We start from the raw sequence: 18249 nt of genomic DNA on the forward strand, positions 1-18249 counted from the left end.
GTGCCATTCTATATACTTTCTTAGAAGCTGTCATTCCAATAGACAAATACCTCCAAGAGAAGAATGATATTCTGATATAGAAAAGATTTCAGTCCCTGTTCAGTACTGGTAGAAAAAATGCTGATGAATAGAAAAGGGACAGGTGTTATTCGAAAGTCTTCTCTTTTAATACTTGAAGGATTTTTCTTACCTTCCTGTAAAAATGGCTGTAAATCCAGAATAACTACTATGAAATGTTTACCCAAAGGTTGCATATCCTTGAAAGGCAGAAAAAGGATGGTGGATTAAAAAAAAAAAAAAGGTTGGTGGAAATAGTGAACAAGTTTGCTCATTTTCAAGAGCTCTAGGGAAAATATTAAGCAGGAAAATATAGAGCAGGAACAGTAAGGATAAAAAAGAAGGAAAGATCTATACTAGCACAGTCAAATACAACTTTCTGTGATGATGGAAATGTTCTGTACTACCCAACAGCCACATATGGATACTGAGAACTTGAAATGTGGCTATGTTAACTGAGAAAATAGTTAATTTTAATTAATTTCAGCTTTCATGTAAATATGCATATATGACTAGTGACTACCATGTAAGGAAGCACAACTCTGTACACTGGCCCAGAAGACATATAAGTGGCCCATAAGGAAAGGAAGGGCTTAAGTGACTTAGTGTAAACAAACAAGTCTAGTCAAGGATGCCAAATAAAATAGAAATTGTCCACCAGCAGTTTTGATTGTATTCAAACCTGGTGCAATGTAGGAAAGGGAGGGTTACAACTAGAAATAAATCAAGTCCTTTACTGCTGATTTCACATTTTCCTGCTGCATAGGTCAACCAAGAAAGCACCACTGGCTATTTATATCTACACACACACACACATAAAGACAGATAACTTACAAGTAGCTATAAATATAGTGAAGGACATCTGAAATGCTGGGAAACCAGATAATCAATCTGCCTCACTGGCACAAATTTAGTGAGCAAAATCTCACAGGATGTGCTGTCTCTGCAGCGTTTTATATGTTTTTCTTATTGGACTGAATTACACTGTGATACACTAGGTAAATCTCCTTTAAACTACCTAGTAAACACAGAACAGTTAAAAATGTTAAGCAATATGTGGCACTCCAGAAAACTATAAATATGTATAATTTAATTTCATACTGAATTTTAGAATCCTTGAAGAGTCATGGTCCAAACATTAAGAAATAGATTTCCGAGTTTTTAATTGTTAAAAGTGTTAAATAGCAAATTGGACTAAAAAAATGTCAAATTGCATATTTTATTGTTGCTGGTTAGTCACTAAGTTGTGTCCGACTCTTTTGTGACCCCCATGGATTGTAGCCCACCAGGCTCCTCTGTCCATGAGATTTCCCAGGCAAGAATACTGGAGTGGGCTGCCATTTCCTTCTCCAGGGGATCTTGTTGACCCAAGGATCAAACCCACGTCTCCTGCATTGGCAAGCAGATTCTTTACCAATGAGCCACTTGACAAGTATATGCATCCTCCCAAAAAGTCATGTAACAGATTTAAATCAGATTATGTATTTTTTCTAATCTTTAGTAACCATTAAGCTACAGGCTTTTGTGGATGAAGGATGTCATTAAAAGCACAGTATATGCACCCACTGTATAAAAATATAAAATCACAACATTCACTTATTAAGAAAGATGTAACTTTATCTGAGTACACTTAAAAACCTATAAGTTACTGTTAAACTTACATTTCTTTTCTTTACTGAACAATGTGTGTATGTGTGTGTGTGTGTGTCTGTCTGCATACATTGGTACACATGAAAGATGCAGATGCAGGAACTGGATAAGAGAATTGTATAATTGAATGTTTTAAAATAATAACTTGTCACAAAAGGATTGTTTTCTTTTAATTCTGAATTTTTGTTTTTATCAAAATTATAAGGGTACATACTTGCAAAAATAAAACAAAAATAATCCTACAAAGCTTATTTTGAAAATCAGCATTCCCTTCTCTCCACCATTGTATACTCACACACACACACAGATGTAATCATTTTCAACTCTTAGAGTTATTTCTTTTGGATTTACCTCAACACAACTGAATAACCTACACATAGTGTCATAAAACAATAAATAAAGCTTCAGTAAATTTACATCTAATTAAGTAATACAAAGGATATTCTCTAATCACATGGAATTATATTAAAAATCAATAACAGAATGAAGTTTGGTAAATGCACAAATACGTAGAAATTTAATAACATCCTAAATAACCACAGGTCAAAGAAGAAATTATATGAGAAAATGCAAACTCTGATGAATGGAAAACAAAATACCAAACCTTTTAAGATACAGGTAAAGCAATGCTTAGAGGGAAATCTAAAGCCTGTAAAACCTATATAAAAATTTAAAATCTCAAATCAATACCCTGACCTTCTACCTTAAAAAACAAGAAAAAGACTGTCATACTGAGTAAAGCAAGTCAGACAGAGAAAAAAAAATATCATATGATATTGCTTATATGTGGAATCTAAAAAAAGGCAACAGATAAACTTATGTACAAAAACAGAAAGAGTTACAAATGTAGAAAATAAACTTGTGGTTACCAGAGGGTAAGGGATTAATTGGAAGATTGGAATTAACACATACACACTACTATACACAAAATACATAACTAACAGATCACTAGCAAGCACAGGGAACTCTACTCAATACTCTGTAATAGCCTATATGGGAAAAGAATCTGAAAAAGAGAGGATATATGTATATGTATAACAGATTCACTTGGCTGTACAATTAACAACATTGTAAATCAACTACACTACAATAAAAATTTTAAAAAAACAAGAAAAAGGAAAACTAAACTCAAAGAAAGCAGAAAGAAGTAAATAATAAAAGCTAAAGTGAAAATAAAAAAAAAAAAACAGTATAGAAAATCAACCAAAAGCTGAATCTTAAAAACATAGACAAAATGGACAAACCTTTATATAGGCAAAGACAAAAGGTGAGATAATTTATTAAAATCAGAAATGAAATAGGGGAAATTACTACCTGCCTTACTCAAATAAAAATACTAAGAGAACACCATGAATAACCGCATGCTGCCAAATTAGACAACTTAGGCAGAATTCCTCAGGAAGAAATAGAAAATTTGATCTCCTTCATCCTTGAAGTGGGGTGAAGATGGTCAAAAGGTACAAACTTTCAGTTACAAGATAAATGAGTCCTGGGGATATAACATATAGCACATGATTATAGTTAATGATACTGTATTGTATACTTGAAAGTGGCTGAGAGAGAACATCTTAAAGGTTCTCATCACTAAAGATCTAAATGTAAGACCATAAACTATAAAACTCCTAGAGGAAAACATAGGCAAAACACTCTCCGACATAAATTACAGCAGGATCCTCTATGGCCCACTTCTGAGAGTAATGGAAATAAAAGCAAAAATAAACAAATGGGACCTAATTAAACTTAAAAGCTTTTGTACAACAAAGGAAACCATAAGCAAGGTGAAAAGACAGCCTTCAGAATGGGAGAAAATAATAGCAAACAAAGCAACTGACAAAGAATTAATCTCAAAAATATACAAGCAGCTCATGCAGCTCAATTCCAGAAAAATAAATGACCCAATCAAAAAATGGGCCAAAGAACTAAACAGACATTTCTCCAAAGAAGACATACAGATGGCTAACAAACACATGAAAAGATGCTCAACATCACTCATTATCTGCTGCTGCTGAGTCGCGTCAGTCGTGTCCGACTCTGTGCGACCCCATAGACGGCAGCCCACCAGGCTCCGCCGTCCCTGGGATTCTCCAGGCAAGAACACCGGAGTGGGTTGCCATTTCCTTCTCCAATGCATGAAAGTGAAAAAGTGAAAGTGAAGTCGCTCAGTTGTGTCCGACTCTTAGCGACCCCATGGACTGCAGCCTACCAGGCTCCTCCGTCCATGGGATTTTCCAGGCAAGAGTACTGGAGTGGGGTGCCATTGCCTTCTCACTCATTATCAGAGAAATGCAAATCAAAACCACAATGAGGTACCATCTCACGCCAGTCAGAATGGCTGCTATCAAAAAGTCTACAAACAAAAAATGCTGGAGAGGGTGTAGAGAAAAGGGAACCCTCTTACACTGTTGGTGGGAATGCAAACTAGTACAGCCACTATGGAGAAGAGTGTGGAGATTCCTTAAAAAACTGGAAATGGAACTGCCATATGACCCAGCAATCCCACTGCTGGGCATACACACCGAGGAAACCAGAAGTGAAAGAGACACATGTACCCCGATGTTCATCACAGCACTGTTTACAATAGTCAGGACATGGAAGCAACCTAGATGTCCATTGGCAGATGAATGGATAAGAAAGCAGTGGTACATAGACACAATGGAATATTACTCAGCTATTAAAAAGAATGCATTTGAATCCGTTCTAATGAGATGGATGAAACTGGAGCCTATTATACAGAGTGAAGTAAGTCACAAAGAAAAACACCAATACAGTATATTAATGCATATATATGGAATTTAGAAAGATGGTAACAATGATCCTATATGTGAGACAGCAAAAGAGACACAGATCTAAAGAACAGACTTTTGGACTCTGGGAGAAGGCGAGGGTGGGATGATTTGAGAGAAAAGCATTGAAATATGTATATTACCATATGTGAAATAGATCGCCAGTCCAGGTTCAATGCATGAGACAGCGCACTCAGGGCCAGTGCACTAGGACAACCTTGAGGGATGGGATGGGGAGGGAGGTAGGAGGGGGGTTCAGGATGGGGGATACATGTACACCCATGGCTGATTCATGTCAATGTATGGCAAAAACCACTACAATGTTGTAAAGTAGCCTCCAATTAAAATTAATTAATTAATTTAAAAAAAAGTTCTCATCACAAGGAAAAAAGTTGTAACTACTTGTGGTGATGGATGTTAGCTAAACTTATTGTGGTAATCATTCCATAATATATACATATATCAAATTACCATGTCATACCCTGAAAACTAATGCATGTTGAATGTTAATTATATCACAATAAATAAACATGGAAACTCACTCAGAAGAAGAAAAGAGAAAACTATTAAAGATGAAGCTGGGAGCAGGGTTAAGTAGGGAAGAACTATTGGCCTTAGTTTATCAAGGGAAGTCAGAGTACTTTCAGCAGAACAGGAAGTTCTCAAAAGAGAAAATATAATACTAAAGGAACATCAGTTCATATCAGAATGGGTGATAGCAAATTAAACCAATATTCAGTGGACCCTATCCTAAGCAGAGCATTAAACGGAGGAAAATCATGTAAAACCTATCTAAAATCTAAGAAGCAATACCGACAAAGAAAGAATTGAAAAATGAGAAGGAAGAGTAACCCTCTTTTGTTGTGGATGCTATAAATTTTTACTAAGAGAAATATATGCAAATGTTAAAAACAAAAGATTATCTATGATTTGATCTGACACAGAAATGCTATTCATATTTAAGGCCCGAGATGGCAAATATACTGTATTGACTAATAAAATCATGACATGTTCAATGACATAGATTTGGTTTTCTGAGTTGTCTTGTTCAGATTTGCATCTTTTTAATTCACAACAGTATTTCCCAATATTCTACAAAATCCTGACAATTTCTGTCAATTACTTTTCTTTCTTTACACTGTATTATAGGTTTTATTAATTTCTACAAATACTCTTGTATATACAATTAAAGGCTTAAGCATCTGATAATTATCTGCCAACCACACTTAATAACAGAATAAACAAATTATGACTGTAAATTTCTTCCTATGAATATGCAAAATGGAACAAAAAAGAGATTATATAAAAATGGTCACTGACATTTTGATGATGGCAACTTTATGAAATTGAAGATTCTGAATGCTAATGACTAGGAGGAAAGTAACAAGCCTCAAAAAAGTATATGAAATCATTTTGTGTATAGGCTACAGAAATATATAATATTCTTCATCATATTTGGATTCCTAACATGGCATCATGACAGGCCAGGAGGCTGAGAATATAACATTTACATCTAAGCTCTATACCTCACCAACACCTAGTCTCGACAAGTCCCTTAGCCTCACTGTGCATCAGCTTCTACAACTGGAAAAAGGAGAAAAATCTAAGGTCTCAATGCTTGTCTTCTTGGATTCAAATGGAAATTGATATCAGATAGCAGGGTACTTTATAAACTCTAAGTACTATATAATTATCAATTAAAGGATTATTATAATTTAAAAAAATACAAAACCTTAATATAGGTAATAGATGGAATTAATTATTTAGTAAACATATGACAAAACATGGTTTTTCCAGTAGTCATGTATGGATGTGAGAGTTGGACCATAAAGAAAGCTGAGAGCCAAAGAATTGATGCTTTTGAATTGTGGTGTTGGAGAAGATGTGAGTCCCTTGGACTGCAAGGAGATCCAACCAGTCCATCCTAAAGGAAATCAGTCCTGAACATTCATTGGAAGGACTGATGCTGAAGCTGAAGCTCCAACAGTTTGGCCACCTGATGAAAAGAACTGACTCATTAGAAAAGACCCTGATGCTAGGAAAGATTGAAGGCAGGAGGAGAAGGGGACGACAGAGGATGAGATGGTTGGATGGCATCATGGACTCAATGGACATGAGTTTGAGTAAGCTCCAGGAGTTGGTGATGGACAGGGAAGCCTGGCATGCTGTAGTCCATGGGGTTGCAAATAGTCAGACACGACTGAGCGACTGAACAGAACTGAACTGATGACAGATAAAGCCCAATATCAGATGACTTCAATGATGAAATATATCACTAATTTAAAGAAGAATACAATCCTTCATAACTGTTTCAAAAATAGAAGAGGAGAAAACTCTTCTCAACTCATTCTAAGAAGTCACTATTACCCTGATACTAAAACCAGACAAAGACAGCTGAAGGAAAGAAAACCATAGACCAGTATCCCTTATGAATAGGGATGCAAAATTCGTCAAGAAAATACTAGGAAGATATCCATAAATATATAAAATGGATTATACTCCATAACATACAAAAATCAGTCAATATAATGTTACCATTGTTAATAGTAGCAAGCAGGTCAAATTGTTAGCAAATAAATCATTACTATTGTATGGTGTCTTATTATGCAAAAAGAATCAAAGAATATTAAATGCTATTTAAAAATTTGCCTTTCATCTATGGGGCAGGCAGAATACTATATACACTGATGATGTATATACTACACTACATATATACTATATATATATATATCAGTTCAGTTCAGTTCAGTTCAGTCGCTCAGTCGTGTCCGACTCTCCGTGACCCCATGAACTGCAGCACGCCAGGCCTCCCTGTCCATCACCAACTCCCGGAGTCTACCCAAACCCATGTTCATCGAGTCGGTGATGCCATCCAACCATCTCATCCTCTGTCGTCCCCTTCTCCTCCCGCCCCCAATCCTACCCAGCATTAGGGTCTTTTCCAATGAGTCAACCCTTCGCATGAGGTGCCCAAAGTACTGGAGCTTCAGCTTCAACATCAGACCTTCCAATGAACACCCAGGATTGATCTCTTTTAGGATGGATTGATTGGATCTCCTTGCAGTCCAAGGGACTCTCAAGAGTCTTCTCCAACACCACAGTTCAAAAGCATCAATTCTGCGGCGCTCAGCTTTCTTCACCGTCCAACTCTCACATCCATACATGACCACTGGAAAAACCATAGCCTTCACTAGACGGACTTTTGTTGGCAAAGTAATGTCTCTGCTTTTAAACATGCCATCTAGGTTGGCCATAACCTTCCTTCCAAGGAATAAGCGTCTTTTAATTTCATGGCTGCAGTCACCATCTGCAGTGATTCTGGAGCCCAAAAAAGTAAAGTCTGACACTGTTTTCACTGTTTCCCCATCTATTTCCCATGGAGTGATGGGACCAGACGCCATGATCTTAGTTTTCTGAACGTTGAGCTTTAAGCCAACTTCTTCACTCTCCGCTTTCAATTTCATCAAGAGGCTCTTTAGTTCTTCTTCACTTTCTGCCATAAGGGTGGTGTCATCTGCATATCTGAGGTTATTGATATTTCTCCCGGCAATCTTGATTCCAGCTTGTGTTTCTTCCAGCCCAGCGTTTCTCATGATGTACTCTGCATATAAGTTAAATAAGCAGGGTGACAATATACAGCCTTGACGTACTCCTTTTCCTATTTGGAACCAGTCTGTTGTTCCATGTCCAGTCCTAACTGTTGCTTCCTGACCTGCATACAGGTTTCTCAAGAGATAGGTCAGATGGTCTGGTATCCCCATCTCTTTCAGAATTTTCCACAGTTTATTGTGATCCACACAGTCAAAGGCTTTCGCATAGTCAATAAAGCAGAAATAGATGTTTTTCTGGAACTCTCTTGCTTTTTCGATGATCCAGCGGATATTGGCAATTTGATCTCTGGTTCCTCTGCCTTTTCTAAAACCAGCTTGAACATCTGGAAGTTCACAGTTCACGTATTGCTGAAGCCTGGCTTGGAGAATTTTGAGCATTACTTTACTAGCATGTGAGATGAGTGCAATTGTGTGGTAGTTTGAGCATTCTTTGGCATTGCCTTTGATTGGGGTTGGAACGAAAACTGACCTTTTCCAGTCCTGTGGCCACTGCTGAGTTTTCCAAATTTGCTGGCATATCGAGTGCAACACTTTCACAGCATCATCTTTCAGGATTTGAAATAGCTCAACTGTAATTCCATCACCTCCACTAGCTTTGTTCATAGTGATGCTTTCTAAGGCCCACTTGACTTCACATTCCAGGATGTCTGGCTCTAGGTGAGTGATCACACCATCGTGATTATCTGGTTCGTCAAGATCTTTTTTGTACAGTTCTTCTGTGTATTCTTGCCACCTCCTCTTAATGTCTTCTGCTTCTGTTAGGTGCATACCATTTCTGTCCTTTATCGAGCCTATCTTTGCATGAAATGTTCCTTTGGTTCTCTAATTTTCTTGAAGAGGTCTCTAGTCTTTCCCAATCTGTTGTTTTCCTCTATTTGTTTGCACTGATCGCTGAGGAAGGCTTTCTTATCTCTCCTTGCTATTCTTTGGAACTCTGCATCCAGATGAGAATATCTTTCCTTTTCTCCTTTGCTTTTCGCTTCTCTTCTCTTCCCAGCTATCTGTAAGGCCTCCTCAGACAGCCATTTTGTTTTTTGCATTTCTTTTCCATGGGGATTTTCTTGATCCCTGTCTCCTGTACAATGTCACGAACCTCTGTCCATAGTTTGTCAGGCACTCTGTCTATCAGGTCTAGTCCCTTAAATCTATTTGTCACTTCGACTGTATACTCATAAGGGATTTGATCTAGGTCATACCTGAATGGTCTAGTGGTTTTCCCTACTTTCTTCAATTTAAGTCTGAATTTGGCAATAAGCAGTTCATGATCTGAGCCACAGTCTGCTCCTGGTCTTGTTTTTGCTGACTGTATAGAGCTTCCCCATCTTTGGCTGCAAAGAATATAATCAATCTGATTTCGGTGTTGACCATCTGGTGATGTCCACGTGTAGAGTCTTCTCTTGTGTTGTTGGAATAGGGTGTTTGCTATTACCAGTGCGTTCTCGTGGCAAAACTCTATTAGCCTTTGCCCTGCTTCATTCTGTACTCCAAGGCCAAACTTGCCTGTTATGCCAGGTGTTTCTTGACTTCCTACTTTTGCATTCCAGTCCCCGATAATATATACTATACACCAATTATATATATAATTGATGCATCCTATTTGCACAATGAAAGAAAGTAAGCAACATTTACTGTTACTAGTGGCTAATACTATTGGTATAACCTTTTTGAAGAGCAATTTGACAACATATATCAACAGCCAAAAATATGTACATAGAGTTTGGTCCAATTTTTTTACTTCTAGGAAAATATATGAAAGCATATAATATGAAAACAGTTATCTACAAGGACATTTCTTACAGACTCATTTATAAAGTCAAAAAATGGAAAAATCTTAAGTATAGTAACTTATTTTGCAAAAAAATCTTAGTTTAATAATGCTAACATAGTATAGCAATAAAATATTATCCTTAAAAATTAAATTGCATTTAGAATATTTCATAATACAAAAAGCAACTCATAACATTTAAATTAATACATTCACTAAAAAAAGTGCAGGTTAAAAATGTTCATAAAGTATTATTTCATTATAATTACAGAGATAGAAAAAACAAAGATACTCCAAAATACAAGCAGCAGTTATTGTTATGTAACAGGATTTATTTATTGTTTATGTTTTCTTTCTGCCTTCTAAAATTCCTATTTAATTTTGACAAAAGACTTAAATAATCAGGAGAACATTATTGATATTCAAGATTTAAATATAAGTTGATGCTGAGAAAATTTGCAAATGGTTAGGAAATGTGAGAGTTAAGCAGGCTTTGAAAGATATTAAAATACTGCAAAATTAAGAAGATAAACATCCTCTGAATCTCTACAAATAACTTGTTAATTATGCTTTTGTCTAAAATAAGAAAGTCACAGATTGTGTTATTCAACAAATAATTGTAACACTTTTACAATATTCCATGCACTTCAAAATCCTCTGCTGAAAAGATAAAAGGAAAATCTAAATAACATTAGTATTCTGATATTATCTGACAGCCTAAATTAGGCCAAAGGAAGTTATTCCTAAAATGATTTTCAAAAAAAGCAAAGATGTTCCCTTTCTTCTGGTTAACCTTGCTAAACAGTATCTTTCTAAATGTCATTGGTCCATGGATATATTGAATAGATGAATATTATATACTAAACCTGTGGAAACAAAATATAGTATAGTATACATCATAATGTTTTATAATGCAACAATGCAAAAAATTAAAATTTTTCATCTTCTTTAATATCAGAAAAGTAGCCTACACTAGTCAAAATTAGAACAGGACTGCTGGCTGACACCAGAGCTCCACAGAGTAACCCAAGGGTCGACCCTGTCCTCTGTCTTTGGGATGGGAGTTCCTCTGGCTTTTCCAGAGATGGAAGCTGCCTCACACCTAGTCTTGGGAGAGTAGGTGTTGTCAAGACCATCTGGACAGTGTATTTGACTGAATCCAGTTGAGTCCTCTATGGAAACTTCTAAGATTTTGGTAGGCAGGAATGGAGAGCTACTCATCTCATGTCTACCCAGGACCAACCTTGTGATGAAACATGAAGAAGGGACAGGCTAATTAATCCTTCCTCTTAAGAATGTCAGCAACATCTTGAGAAGTTAGAATGGAAGCTGGGAACACAGAGCAGTGATGTGGCATCATGTTCCAGAATAAAACACATACCTGGAACCAGAAGGAGGAAGGAAGCAAGTGATGACTGCATCTGAGCACCTACTCCATGTGAGCTGTTGCTGCTTTTTTCCCCTGCATTAGCACCTTAAGTCCCATTGAGAGAGTCAATTCCTAGGCAGGTTGATAAGAAGTCCTGGGGTCCCCAAGGAGAGAGGGATCTGGAATTCTCAAGGAGGAGGAAAGGACAACTTTTTTCCCTCTACATTCCTTAGGATTATATAACAACAATGTATCCTGCTTGAGGACAGTTTCTGGAAAAAAACCTTCTGGCTAACTCTGTTATCTTAAAATGTAAATTATGGGAGTGGGTCTAGTAAGGTCTTTACAACCTCCAGACACTCTTCTGATTCACTGTAATAACTAGCTAAAAGTATATAACTCCATTGCTAACACTAGTGAGGGGGCACTCTTTCTGCCTTCTGATGTCTATGTCAGCAGCTTTCTCTATCTCTTTTATACTTGGGCTTCCTTGGTGGCTCAGATGGTAAAGCGTCTGCCTGCAATGCGGGAGACCCGGGTTCAATCCCTGGGCTGGGAAGATCCCCTGGAGAAGGAAATGGCACCCCACTCCAGTACTCTTGCCTGGAAAATTCCATAGACTGAGGAGCCTGGTAGGCTACAGTCCATGGGGTCGCAAAGAGTCGGACACGACTGAGCGACTTCACTTTCAAAACCTTATTACACAAAAGCACTGAGCAATCAAGCCTCATCTCTGGCCCCGGATTGAATATTTCTCCTCCGGAGGCCAAGAATCCTGGCATCTTTTGTGGTTCAGCCACAACCTTTCACCATCATCTGGATACTCTTCTACAGGATCAGGTACATGATGCTTCCTACCTGGGGCGAGTTCTGCTGTCAAATCAGGTGGCTTTCCTGCCAGTCCAGTGACTTGGAGTCAGAAATATATGGATTCACTTTTTAACACAAGAGATCCAGCCCTGATCCTTTGGAGTGGGAGCAGTGACTCTAAGACCCTAGACTACCAGAGAACTAAGCCTAGGGAATATCAAATAGTGAGGACTCACACAAAGGAAACCACTTGAATACAACACATGGCATCACCCAACCACCAGTAGCACCCTGTGCAGGACACCTCATCTAAACAACAAACAAAACAAAAATACAAACCCAATCATCAGCAGACAGGATTACCACTTCACTCAACCTTGCCCATCAGAGGAAAAACAAACAAACAAAAAATCTCAGCACAAATCTCACCATATACAAGGTTACACACACCACTGAACCAACCTTAGGAGGGCAGAAGCCGAAAGGAAGAAGGAATTCAACCCTGAAGTCTGGGAAAAGGAGACATCAAACACAATAAGTTAAAAACAAAAAAAATGAAGAAAAGGCAGAGAAATACTACATAAATGAAGGAACAAACTAGAAACACAGAAGTCCAAATAACTGAAGAGGAAATAGGCAAACTATATGAAAAATAATTCAGAAAAATGATAGTAAAGATGATCAAAAACCTTGAAAACAAAATGGAAAAAATCCAATAATCAATTAACAAAGACCTAGAAGAATTAAAGAATAAAGAGAGACAAACAACACATTACTGAAATTAAAAATACTCTAGAAGGAATCAATAGCAGAATATCTGAAACAGAAGAATGAATCAGTGAGCTGGAAGATAAAATGGTGGAAATAACTTCTGAAGGGCAGAATAAAGTAAAAAGAATAAAAACTACTGAGGATAATCACACAGACCTCTGGGACAATATCAAACGCACCAACATTCAAATTATAGGGGCCCCAGGAGAAGAAGAGAAAAAGAAAAGGTATGATAAAATTTTTGAAGAGATTATAGTTGAAAATTTCCCCAACATGGAAAAGGAAATAGTCAGTCAAGTGCAAGAGCCACAAAGAGTCCCATACAGGATAAACCCAAGGGGAAACATGCCAAGACACATACTAATCAAACTAACAAAGACTAAACACAAAGAAAGAATATCAAAAGCAGCAAGGGAAAAGCAACAAGTAATATACAAGGGAAACCCCACACGTTTAACAGCTGATCTTTCAGCAGAAACTTCAGGCCAGAAGGGAATGGCAGGATATATTTAAAGTACTGAAAGGGAAAAATCTACAACCAAGATTACTGTACCCGGCAAGGTTCTCATTCAAAATTGATGGAGAAATAAAAAGCTTTTCAGACAAGCAAAAGTTGAAAGAATTCAGTACCACCACATCAGCTTTACAACAAATGTTAAAGGGTTTTATGACAGACTATTTTTTGGGCTCCAAAGTCACTGCAGATGGTGACTGCAGCCATGAAATGAAAAGATGCTTGCTCCTTGGAAAAAAAGTTATAACCAACCTAGACAGCATATTAAAAAGCAGAGACATTACTTTGCCAACAAAGGTCTGTCTAGTCAAAGTTATGGTTTTTCTAGTAGTCATGTATGGATGTGAGAGTTGGACTATAAAGAAAGCTGAGTGTCGAAGAATTCATGCTTTTGAACTGTGGTATTGGAGAAGACTCTTGAGAGTCCCTTGGACAGCAAGGAGATCCAACCAGTCCATCCTAAAGGAAGTCAGTCCTGAATATTCATTGGAAGGACTGATGTTGAAGCTGAAACTCTAATAACTTGGCCACCTGATGCGAAGAACAGACTCATTTGAAAAGACCCTCATGCTGGGAAAGATTGAGGGCAGGAGGAGAAGGGGACGGCAAAGGATGAGATTGTTGGATGGCATCACTGACTCAATGGACATGAGTTTCAGTAAACTCTGGGAGTTGGTGATGGACAGGGAAGCCTGGTGTGCTGCACTCCATGGGGTTGCAAAGTTGGACATGACTGAGCAACTGAACTGAACTGATGGTCAAGAAATAGAAGAGAAGGAAAAGATATACAAAATTAACCCCAAACAATTAAGAAAATGGCAATGAGAACACATATATCAGTAACTGCTTTAAATGTAATTAGATTAAATGCTCCAACCAAAAGACACAGAATGGGTGAATGCATACAAAAATAAGACCCATATACATGCTGTCTACAAGAAACCCACTTCAGACCTAAAGACACATATAGACTAAAACTGAGAGGATGGAAAAATATATTCCATGTAAATGGGAAGCAAAAGAAAGGTGGAGGAGCGATCCTCGTATCAGACAAAATAGATCTTAAAATAAAGAAGATTACAAGAGGTAAGGATGGAAACTCCATTATGTCTACATAATGGTCAATGGATCAATCCAAGAGGAAGACATAACAATTGTAAATATCTATGCACCCAACATAGGAGTACCTCAAAACATAAGACAAACACTAACAGACATAAAAGGAGAAATTGACAGTACCACAATAATAGCAGGAGACTTTAACACCCCACTCACATCAATGGACAGATCAACAAAACAGAAAATTAATAAGGAAACCCAAGTCTTAAATGATACATTAGATGAGATGGATCTCCTTGGTATCTTCAGGACATTCTATCCAAATGCAGAAGAACACACCTTCTCAAGTGCACATGGAACATTCTCCAGGATAGACCACATCTTGGGCCACAAATCAAACCTCAGTAAATTTAAGAAAACTGAAATCATATAAGCATCTTCTCTGACCAAAATGCTATGAGACTAGATATCAATTACAAGAAAAAAACTAAAAACACAAACACATGGAGATTAAACAATACATTTCTAAATAACCAACAGGTTACTGAAGAAATCAAAAGGGAAATCAAAAAGTTTCTAGAAGCAAATGATAATGAAAAGACAACAAGTCAAAACCTATGGGATGCAGCAAAAACAGTTCTAAGAGGGAATTTTATAGCAGTACAACCTTACCTCAAGAAACAAGAAAAACATTGACTAGACAACCTACCTTTATACCTAAAGCAACTAGAAAAAGAATAAAAACACCCAAGAATTAGCAGAAGGAAAGAAATCATAATGATCCTAGCAGAAATAAATGAAAAAGAAATGAAAGAAACAATAGTAAAGATTAAGAAAACTAAAAGCTGGTTCTTTGAGAAGATAAAACTGACAAATCTTTAGCCAGACTCATCAAGAAAAAAGAGAGAGAAGAATCAAATCAACAAAATTAGAAATGGAAAAGGAGAGGTTACAACAGACAATGCAGAAATACAAAGGATTATAAGAGACTATTATAAACAACTACATGGCAATAAAATGGATAACCTGGAAGAAATGGACAGATACTTAGAAAAGTTCAGTCTTCCAAGACTGAACCAGGAAGAAATAGAAATTATCAACAACTCAATTACAAGCACTGAAATTGAAGCTGTGATCAAAAATCTCCCAGAAAACAAATGCTCAGGCTTCATGGGAGAATTTTATTAAATATTTAGAGAAGAAGTAATACCTATACTTCTAAAACTCTTTCAAAAAATTGCAGAGAAAGGAACACTTCCAAACTCATTGAACAAGGCCACCATCACCCTGATACAAAAACCAGACAAAGACAACACAAGAAAACAAAACTACAGGCAAATATCACTGATGAACATAGATGCAAAAATACTCAACAAAATTTTAGCAATTAAAATACAGTTCAGTTCAGTTCAGTCACGCAATTGTGTCCAACTCTTTCCGACCCCATGAACAGCAGCACGCGAGGCCTCCCTGTCCATCACCAACTCCCAGAGTCTACCCAAACTCATGTCCATCGACTCAGTAATGCCATCCATGCTAGAACATGGAAGCAACTTAGATGTCCATCGTCAGATGAATGGAGAAAGAAGTTGTGGTACATATACACAATGGAATATTACTCAGCCATAAAAAGGAATACGTTTGAGTCAGTTCTGATGAGGTGGATGAACTTCAGAACCTATTATACAGAGTGAAGTGAGTCAGAAGGAGAAATATAAATATCGTATTCTAACACATATATACGGGATTTAGAAAAATGGTACTGAAGAATTTATTTACAGGGCGGCAATGGAGAAACAGACACATAGAATAGACTTATGGACATGGGGCGAAGGGAGGAGAGGGTGAGATGTATGGAAAGAGTAACATGGAAACTTACATTACCAGATGTAAAATAGATAGCCAATGGGAACTTGCTGTATGGCTCAGGAAACTCAAACAGGGGCTCTGTATCGATCTAGAGGTGTAGGATGGGGCGGGAGATGGGAGGGAGGTTCAAAAGGGAGGGGATATATATATATATGTACCTACGGCTGATACATGTTGAGGTTTGACAGAAAACAACAAAATTCTGTAAAGCAATTATCCTTCAATCAAAAAAATATATTGATAAAAAAATAGAATAGACCATAGTGAACTCTGTAGACAGTATCATTCCATACACCCACAGCATATATCCCAATTAATGTATTGCAACTAAGAAGGCAAAATTAATTTTTAGCATTTTCTCGAATCTTAATGTATCATTAAATTTTCTTAACTTTTTCTTCCTGAAAGCTAAATAACAGCTATTATTGCTTCAAAAATAAGATTTTAATCTCAGTAAACTCTGTAGTTTAGTAATATTACTTAGAAGTGTGTTATTAAAGATATACTTTATTAGCATTCACTACATCTTCTTACTGTGCTATTAATTCCTTTCACTTATTCTATTCTACACCAGTTGGGTACAAGGCATCATGCCAGTTATGTTGGGACATAAAAAAATGTTTTGACATAAGAGTCTTGTACTCTAATTGCCATATAAGCGTTTGATTCTTGTTTGGAAGGATATGGCAACATGCCTTTCCATATAATAGTAGCAAGAAGTTCTCTCTTTGGCACTGCTATTGCCTTCAAAGAAAAAGTATATCACAGATTGTCCCTGAAACGTTTCCAGTGGTATCCTTTCCTCATGGGCACATTCTAGGAAAGGTTTTTTTTTTTTCCTTTGATTTTCTTCCTTTGTTATTTTTGTTGACGTTTTTAAATCACCAAACATCAAGGAATGCTATCCAAAAACCAGTGTCATAGCAACCCTTCTTAAATCTTCACTGCATATCTTTGGTGATTTCAGGTGATGGTTCCAACAGCCTCAGGCACACCCTACTCAAAGATAAGCACAAAGCACATGCTTGCTCAAATATCAGTGATTTGGGGGTTAGCCTCAACTTTACTCTCCTTCACAACATGTCATATCTTAAATTTTCCAGAAAGCATAATTGAGACCAAAAACCCATATAGAATCCTTGTGTGTCCTCTGTACCTCCTGAGATACATTGCAAACATAAAGCCAGACCCCACTAGCAACCATTTTACTGAATAAAAGGATATATGCAGGCATGCTCACAAGTAGAAAATGATCCGCTACAAAAAGAGCTTAGTCACCTTTGATAGCTTCTTAGTTAGGATTATTTTAACTCCACTGCTCTCCAGTAATATGAGTAATAGAATGTTGAACTTACTTCTTCGGGAGAAAATGCTATGCCACACTTCACAGATGTCTCTTCCTCTAACTCCAAGAAAAATATGTTAGGAAATGCAGGGTCTGTGAGTTTCCCTATAAGAGCAGAAAAAAAGACATTTAAAAAAAATGCCAGATATATATCTATGGTATTACTGCTAAAAGTGGAGATGAAACTTTGAGAAACCTCAGCAAAACATTCATAACGATTAAAAAGTAGTTGCTGAAACGTCTGTGTAGGGCTCCATTAAGGCTGCTTCATTAAGCTATCTCAACAGTTAGAACTTATATGGAACAATTGACTGGTTCAAAATTGAGAAAGGAGTACAAGACTGTTTATTGCCACTCTGTTTATTTAAGAGATCACATATACACAGAACACATCATGCAAAATGCCAGGCTGGATGAGCTACAAGCTGGAATCAAGATTTCCAGGAGAAAAATCAACAGCCTCAGATATGCAGATGACACCACTTTAATGGCAGAAAGAAAAGAGGAAGGAAAGACTCTTTTGATAAGGGTGAAAGAGGAGAGTGAAAATGGTGACTTAAAACTCAATATTAAAAAAAAAAAACTACTAAGATCATAGTATCTGGTTCCATCACTTTACAGCAAATAGAAGGGGGAAAGGTAGAAG

The 18249-nt window shown here is 37.0% G+C and overlaps 1 protein-coding gene across 1 annotated transcript in view; it reads right to left on the reverse strand.

Moving 5' to 3' along the window:
- CFAP47 (cilia and flagella associated protein 47) overlaps nt 1-18249 on the reverse strand; it is a 493129-nt gene that overhangs the window by 397076 nt on the left and 77804 nt on the right. Inside the window, exon 21 of the mRNA XM_081563532.1 lies at nt 17614-17708. Coding sequence (XP_081419658.1) covers nt 17614-17708 — 95 coding nt within the window. The remainder of the gene's footprint in view (nt 1-17613; nt 17709-18249) is intronic.

The sequence above is a fragment of the Giraffa tippelskirchi genome, chromosome X (genome assembly GCF_054371585.1).
Source record: "Giraffa tippelskirchi isolate mGirTip1 chromosome X, T2T-mGirTip1v1.2.pri, whole genome shotgun sequence".
Classification (NCBI taxonomy): domain Eukaryota; kingdom Metazoa; phylum Chordata; class Mammalia; order Artiodactyla; family Giraffidae; genus Giraffa; species Giraffa tippelskirchi.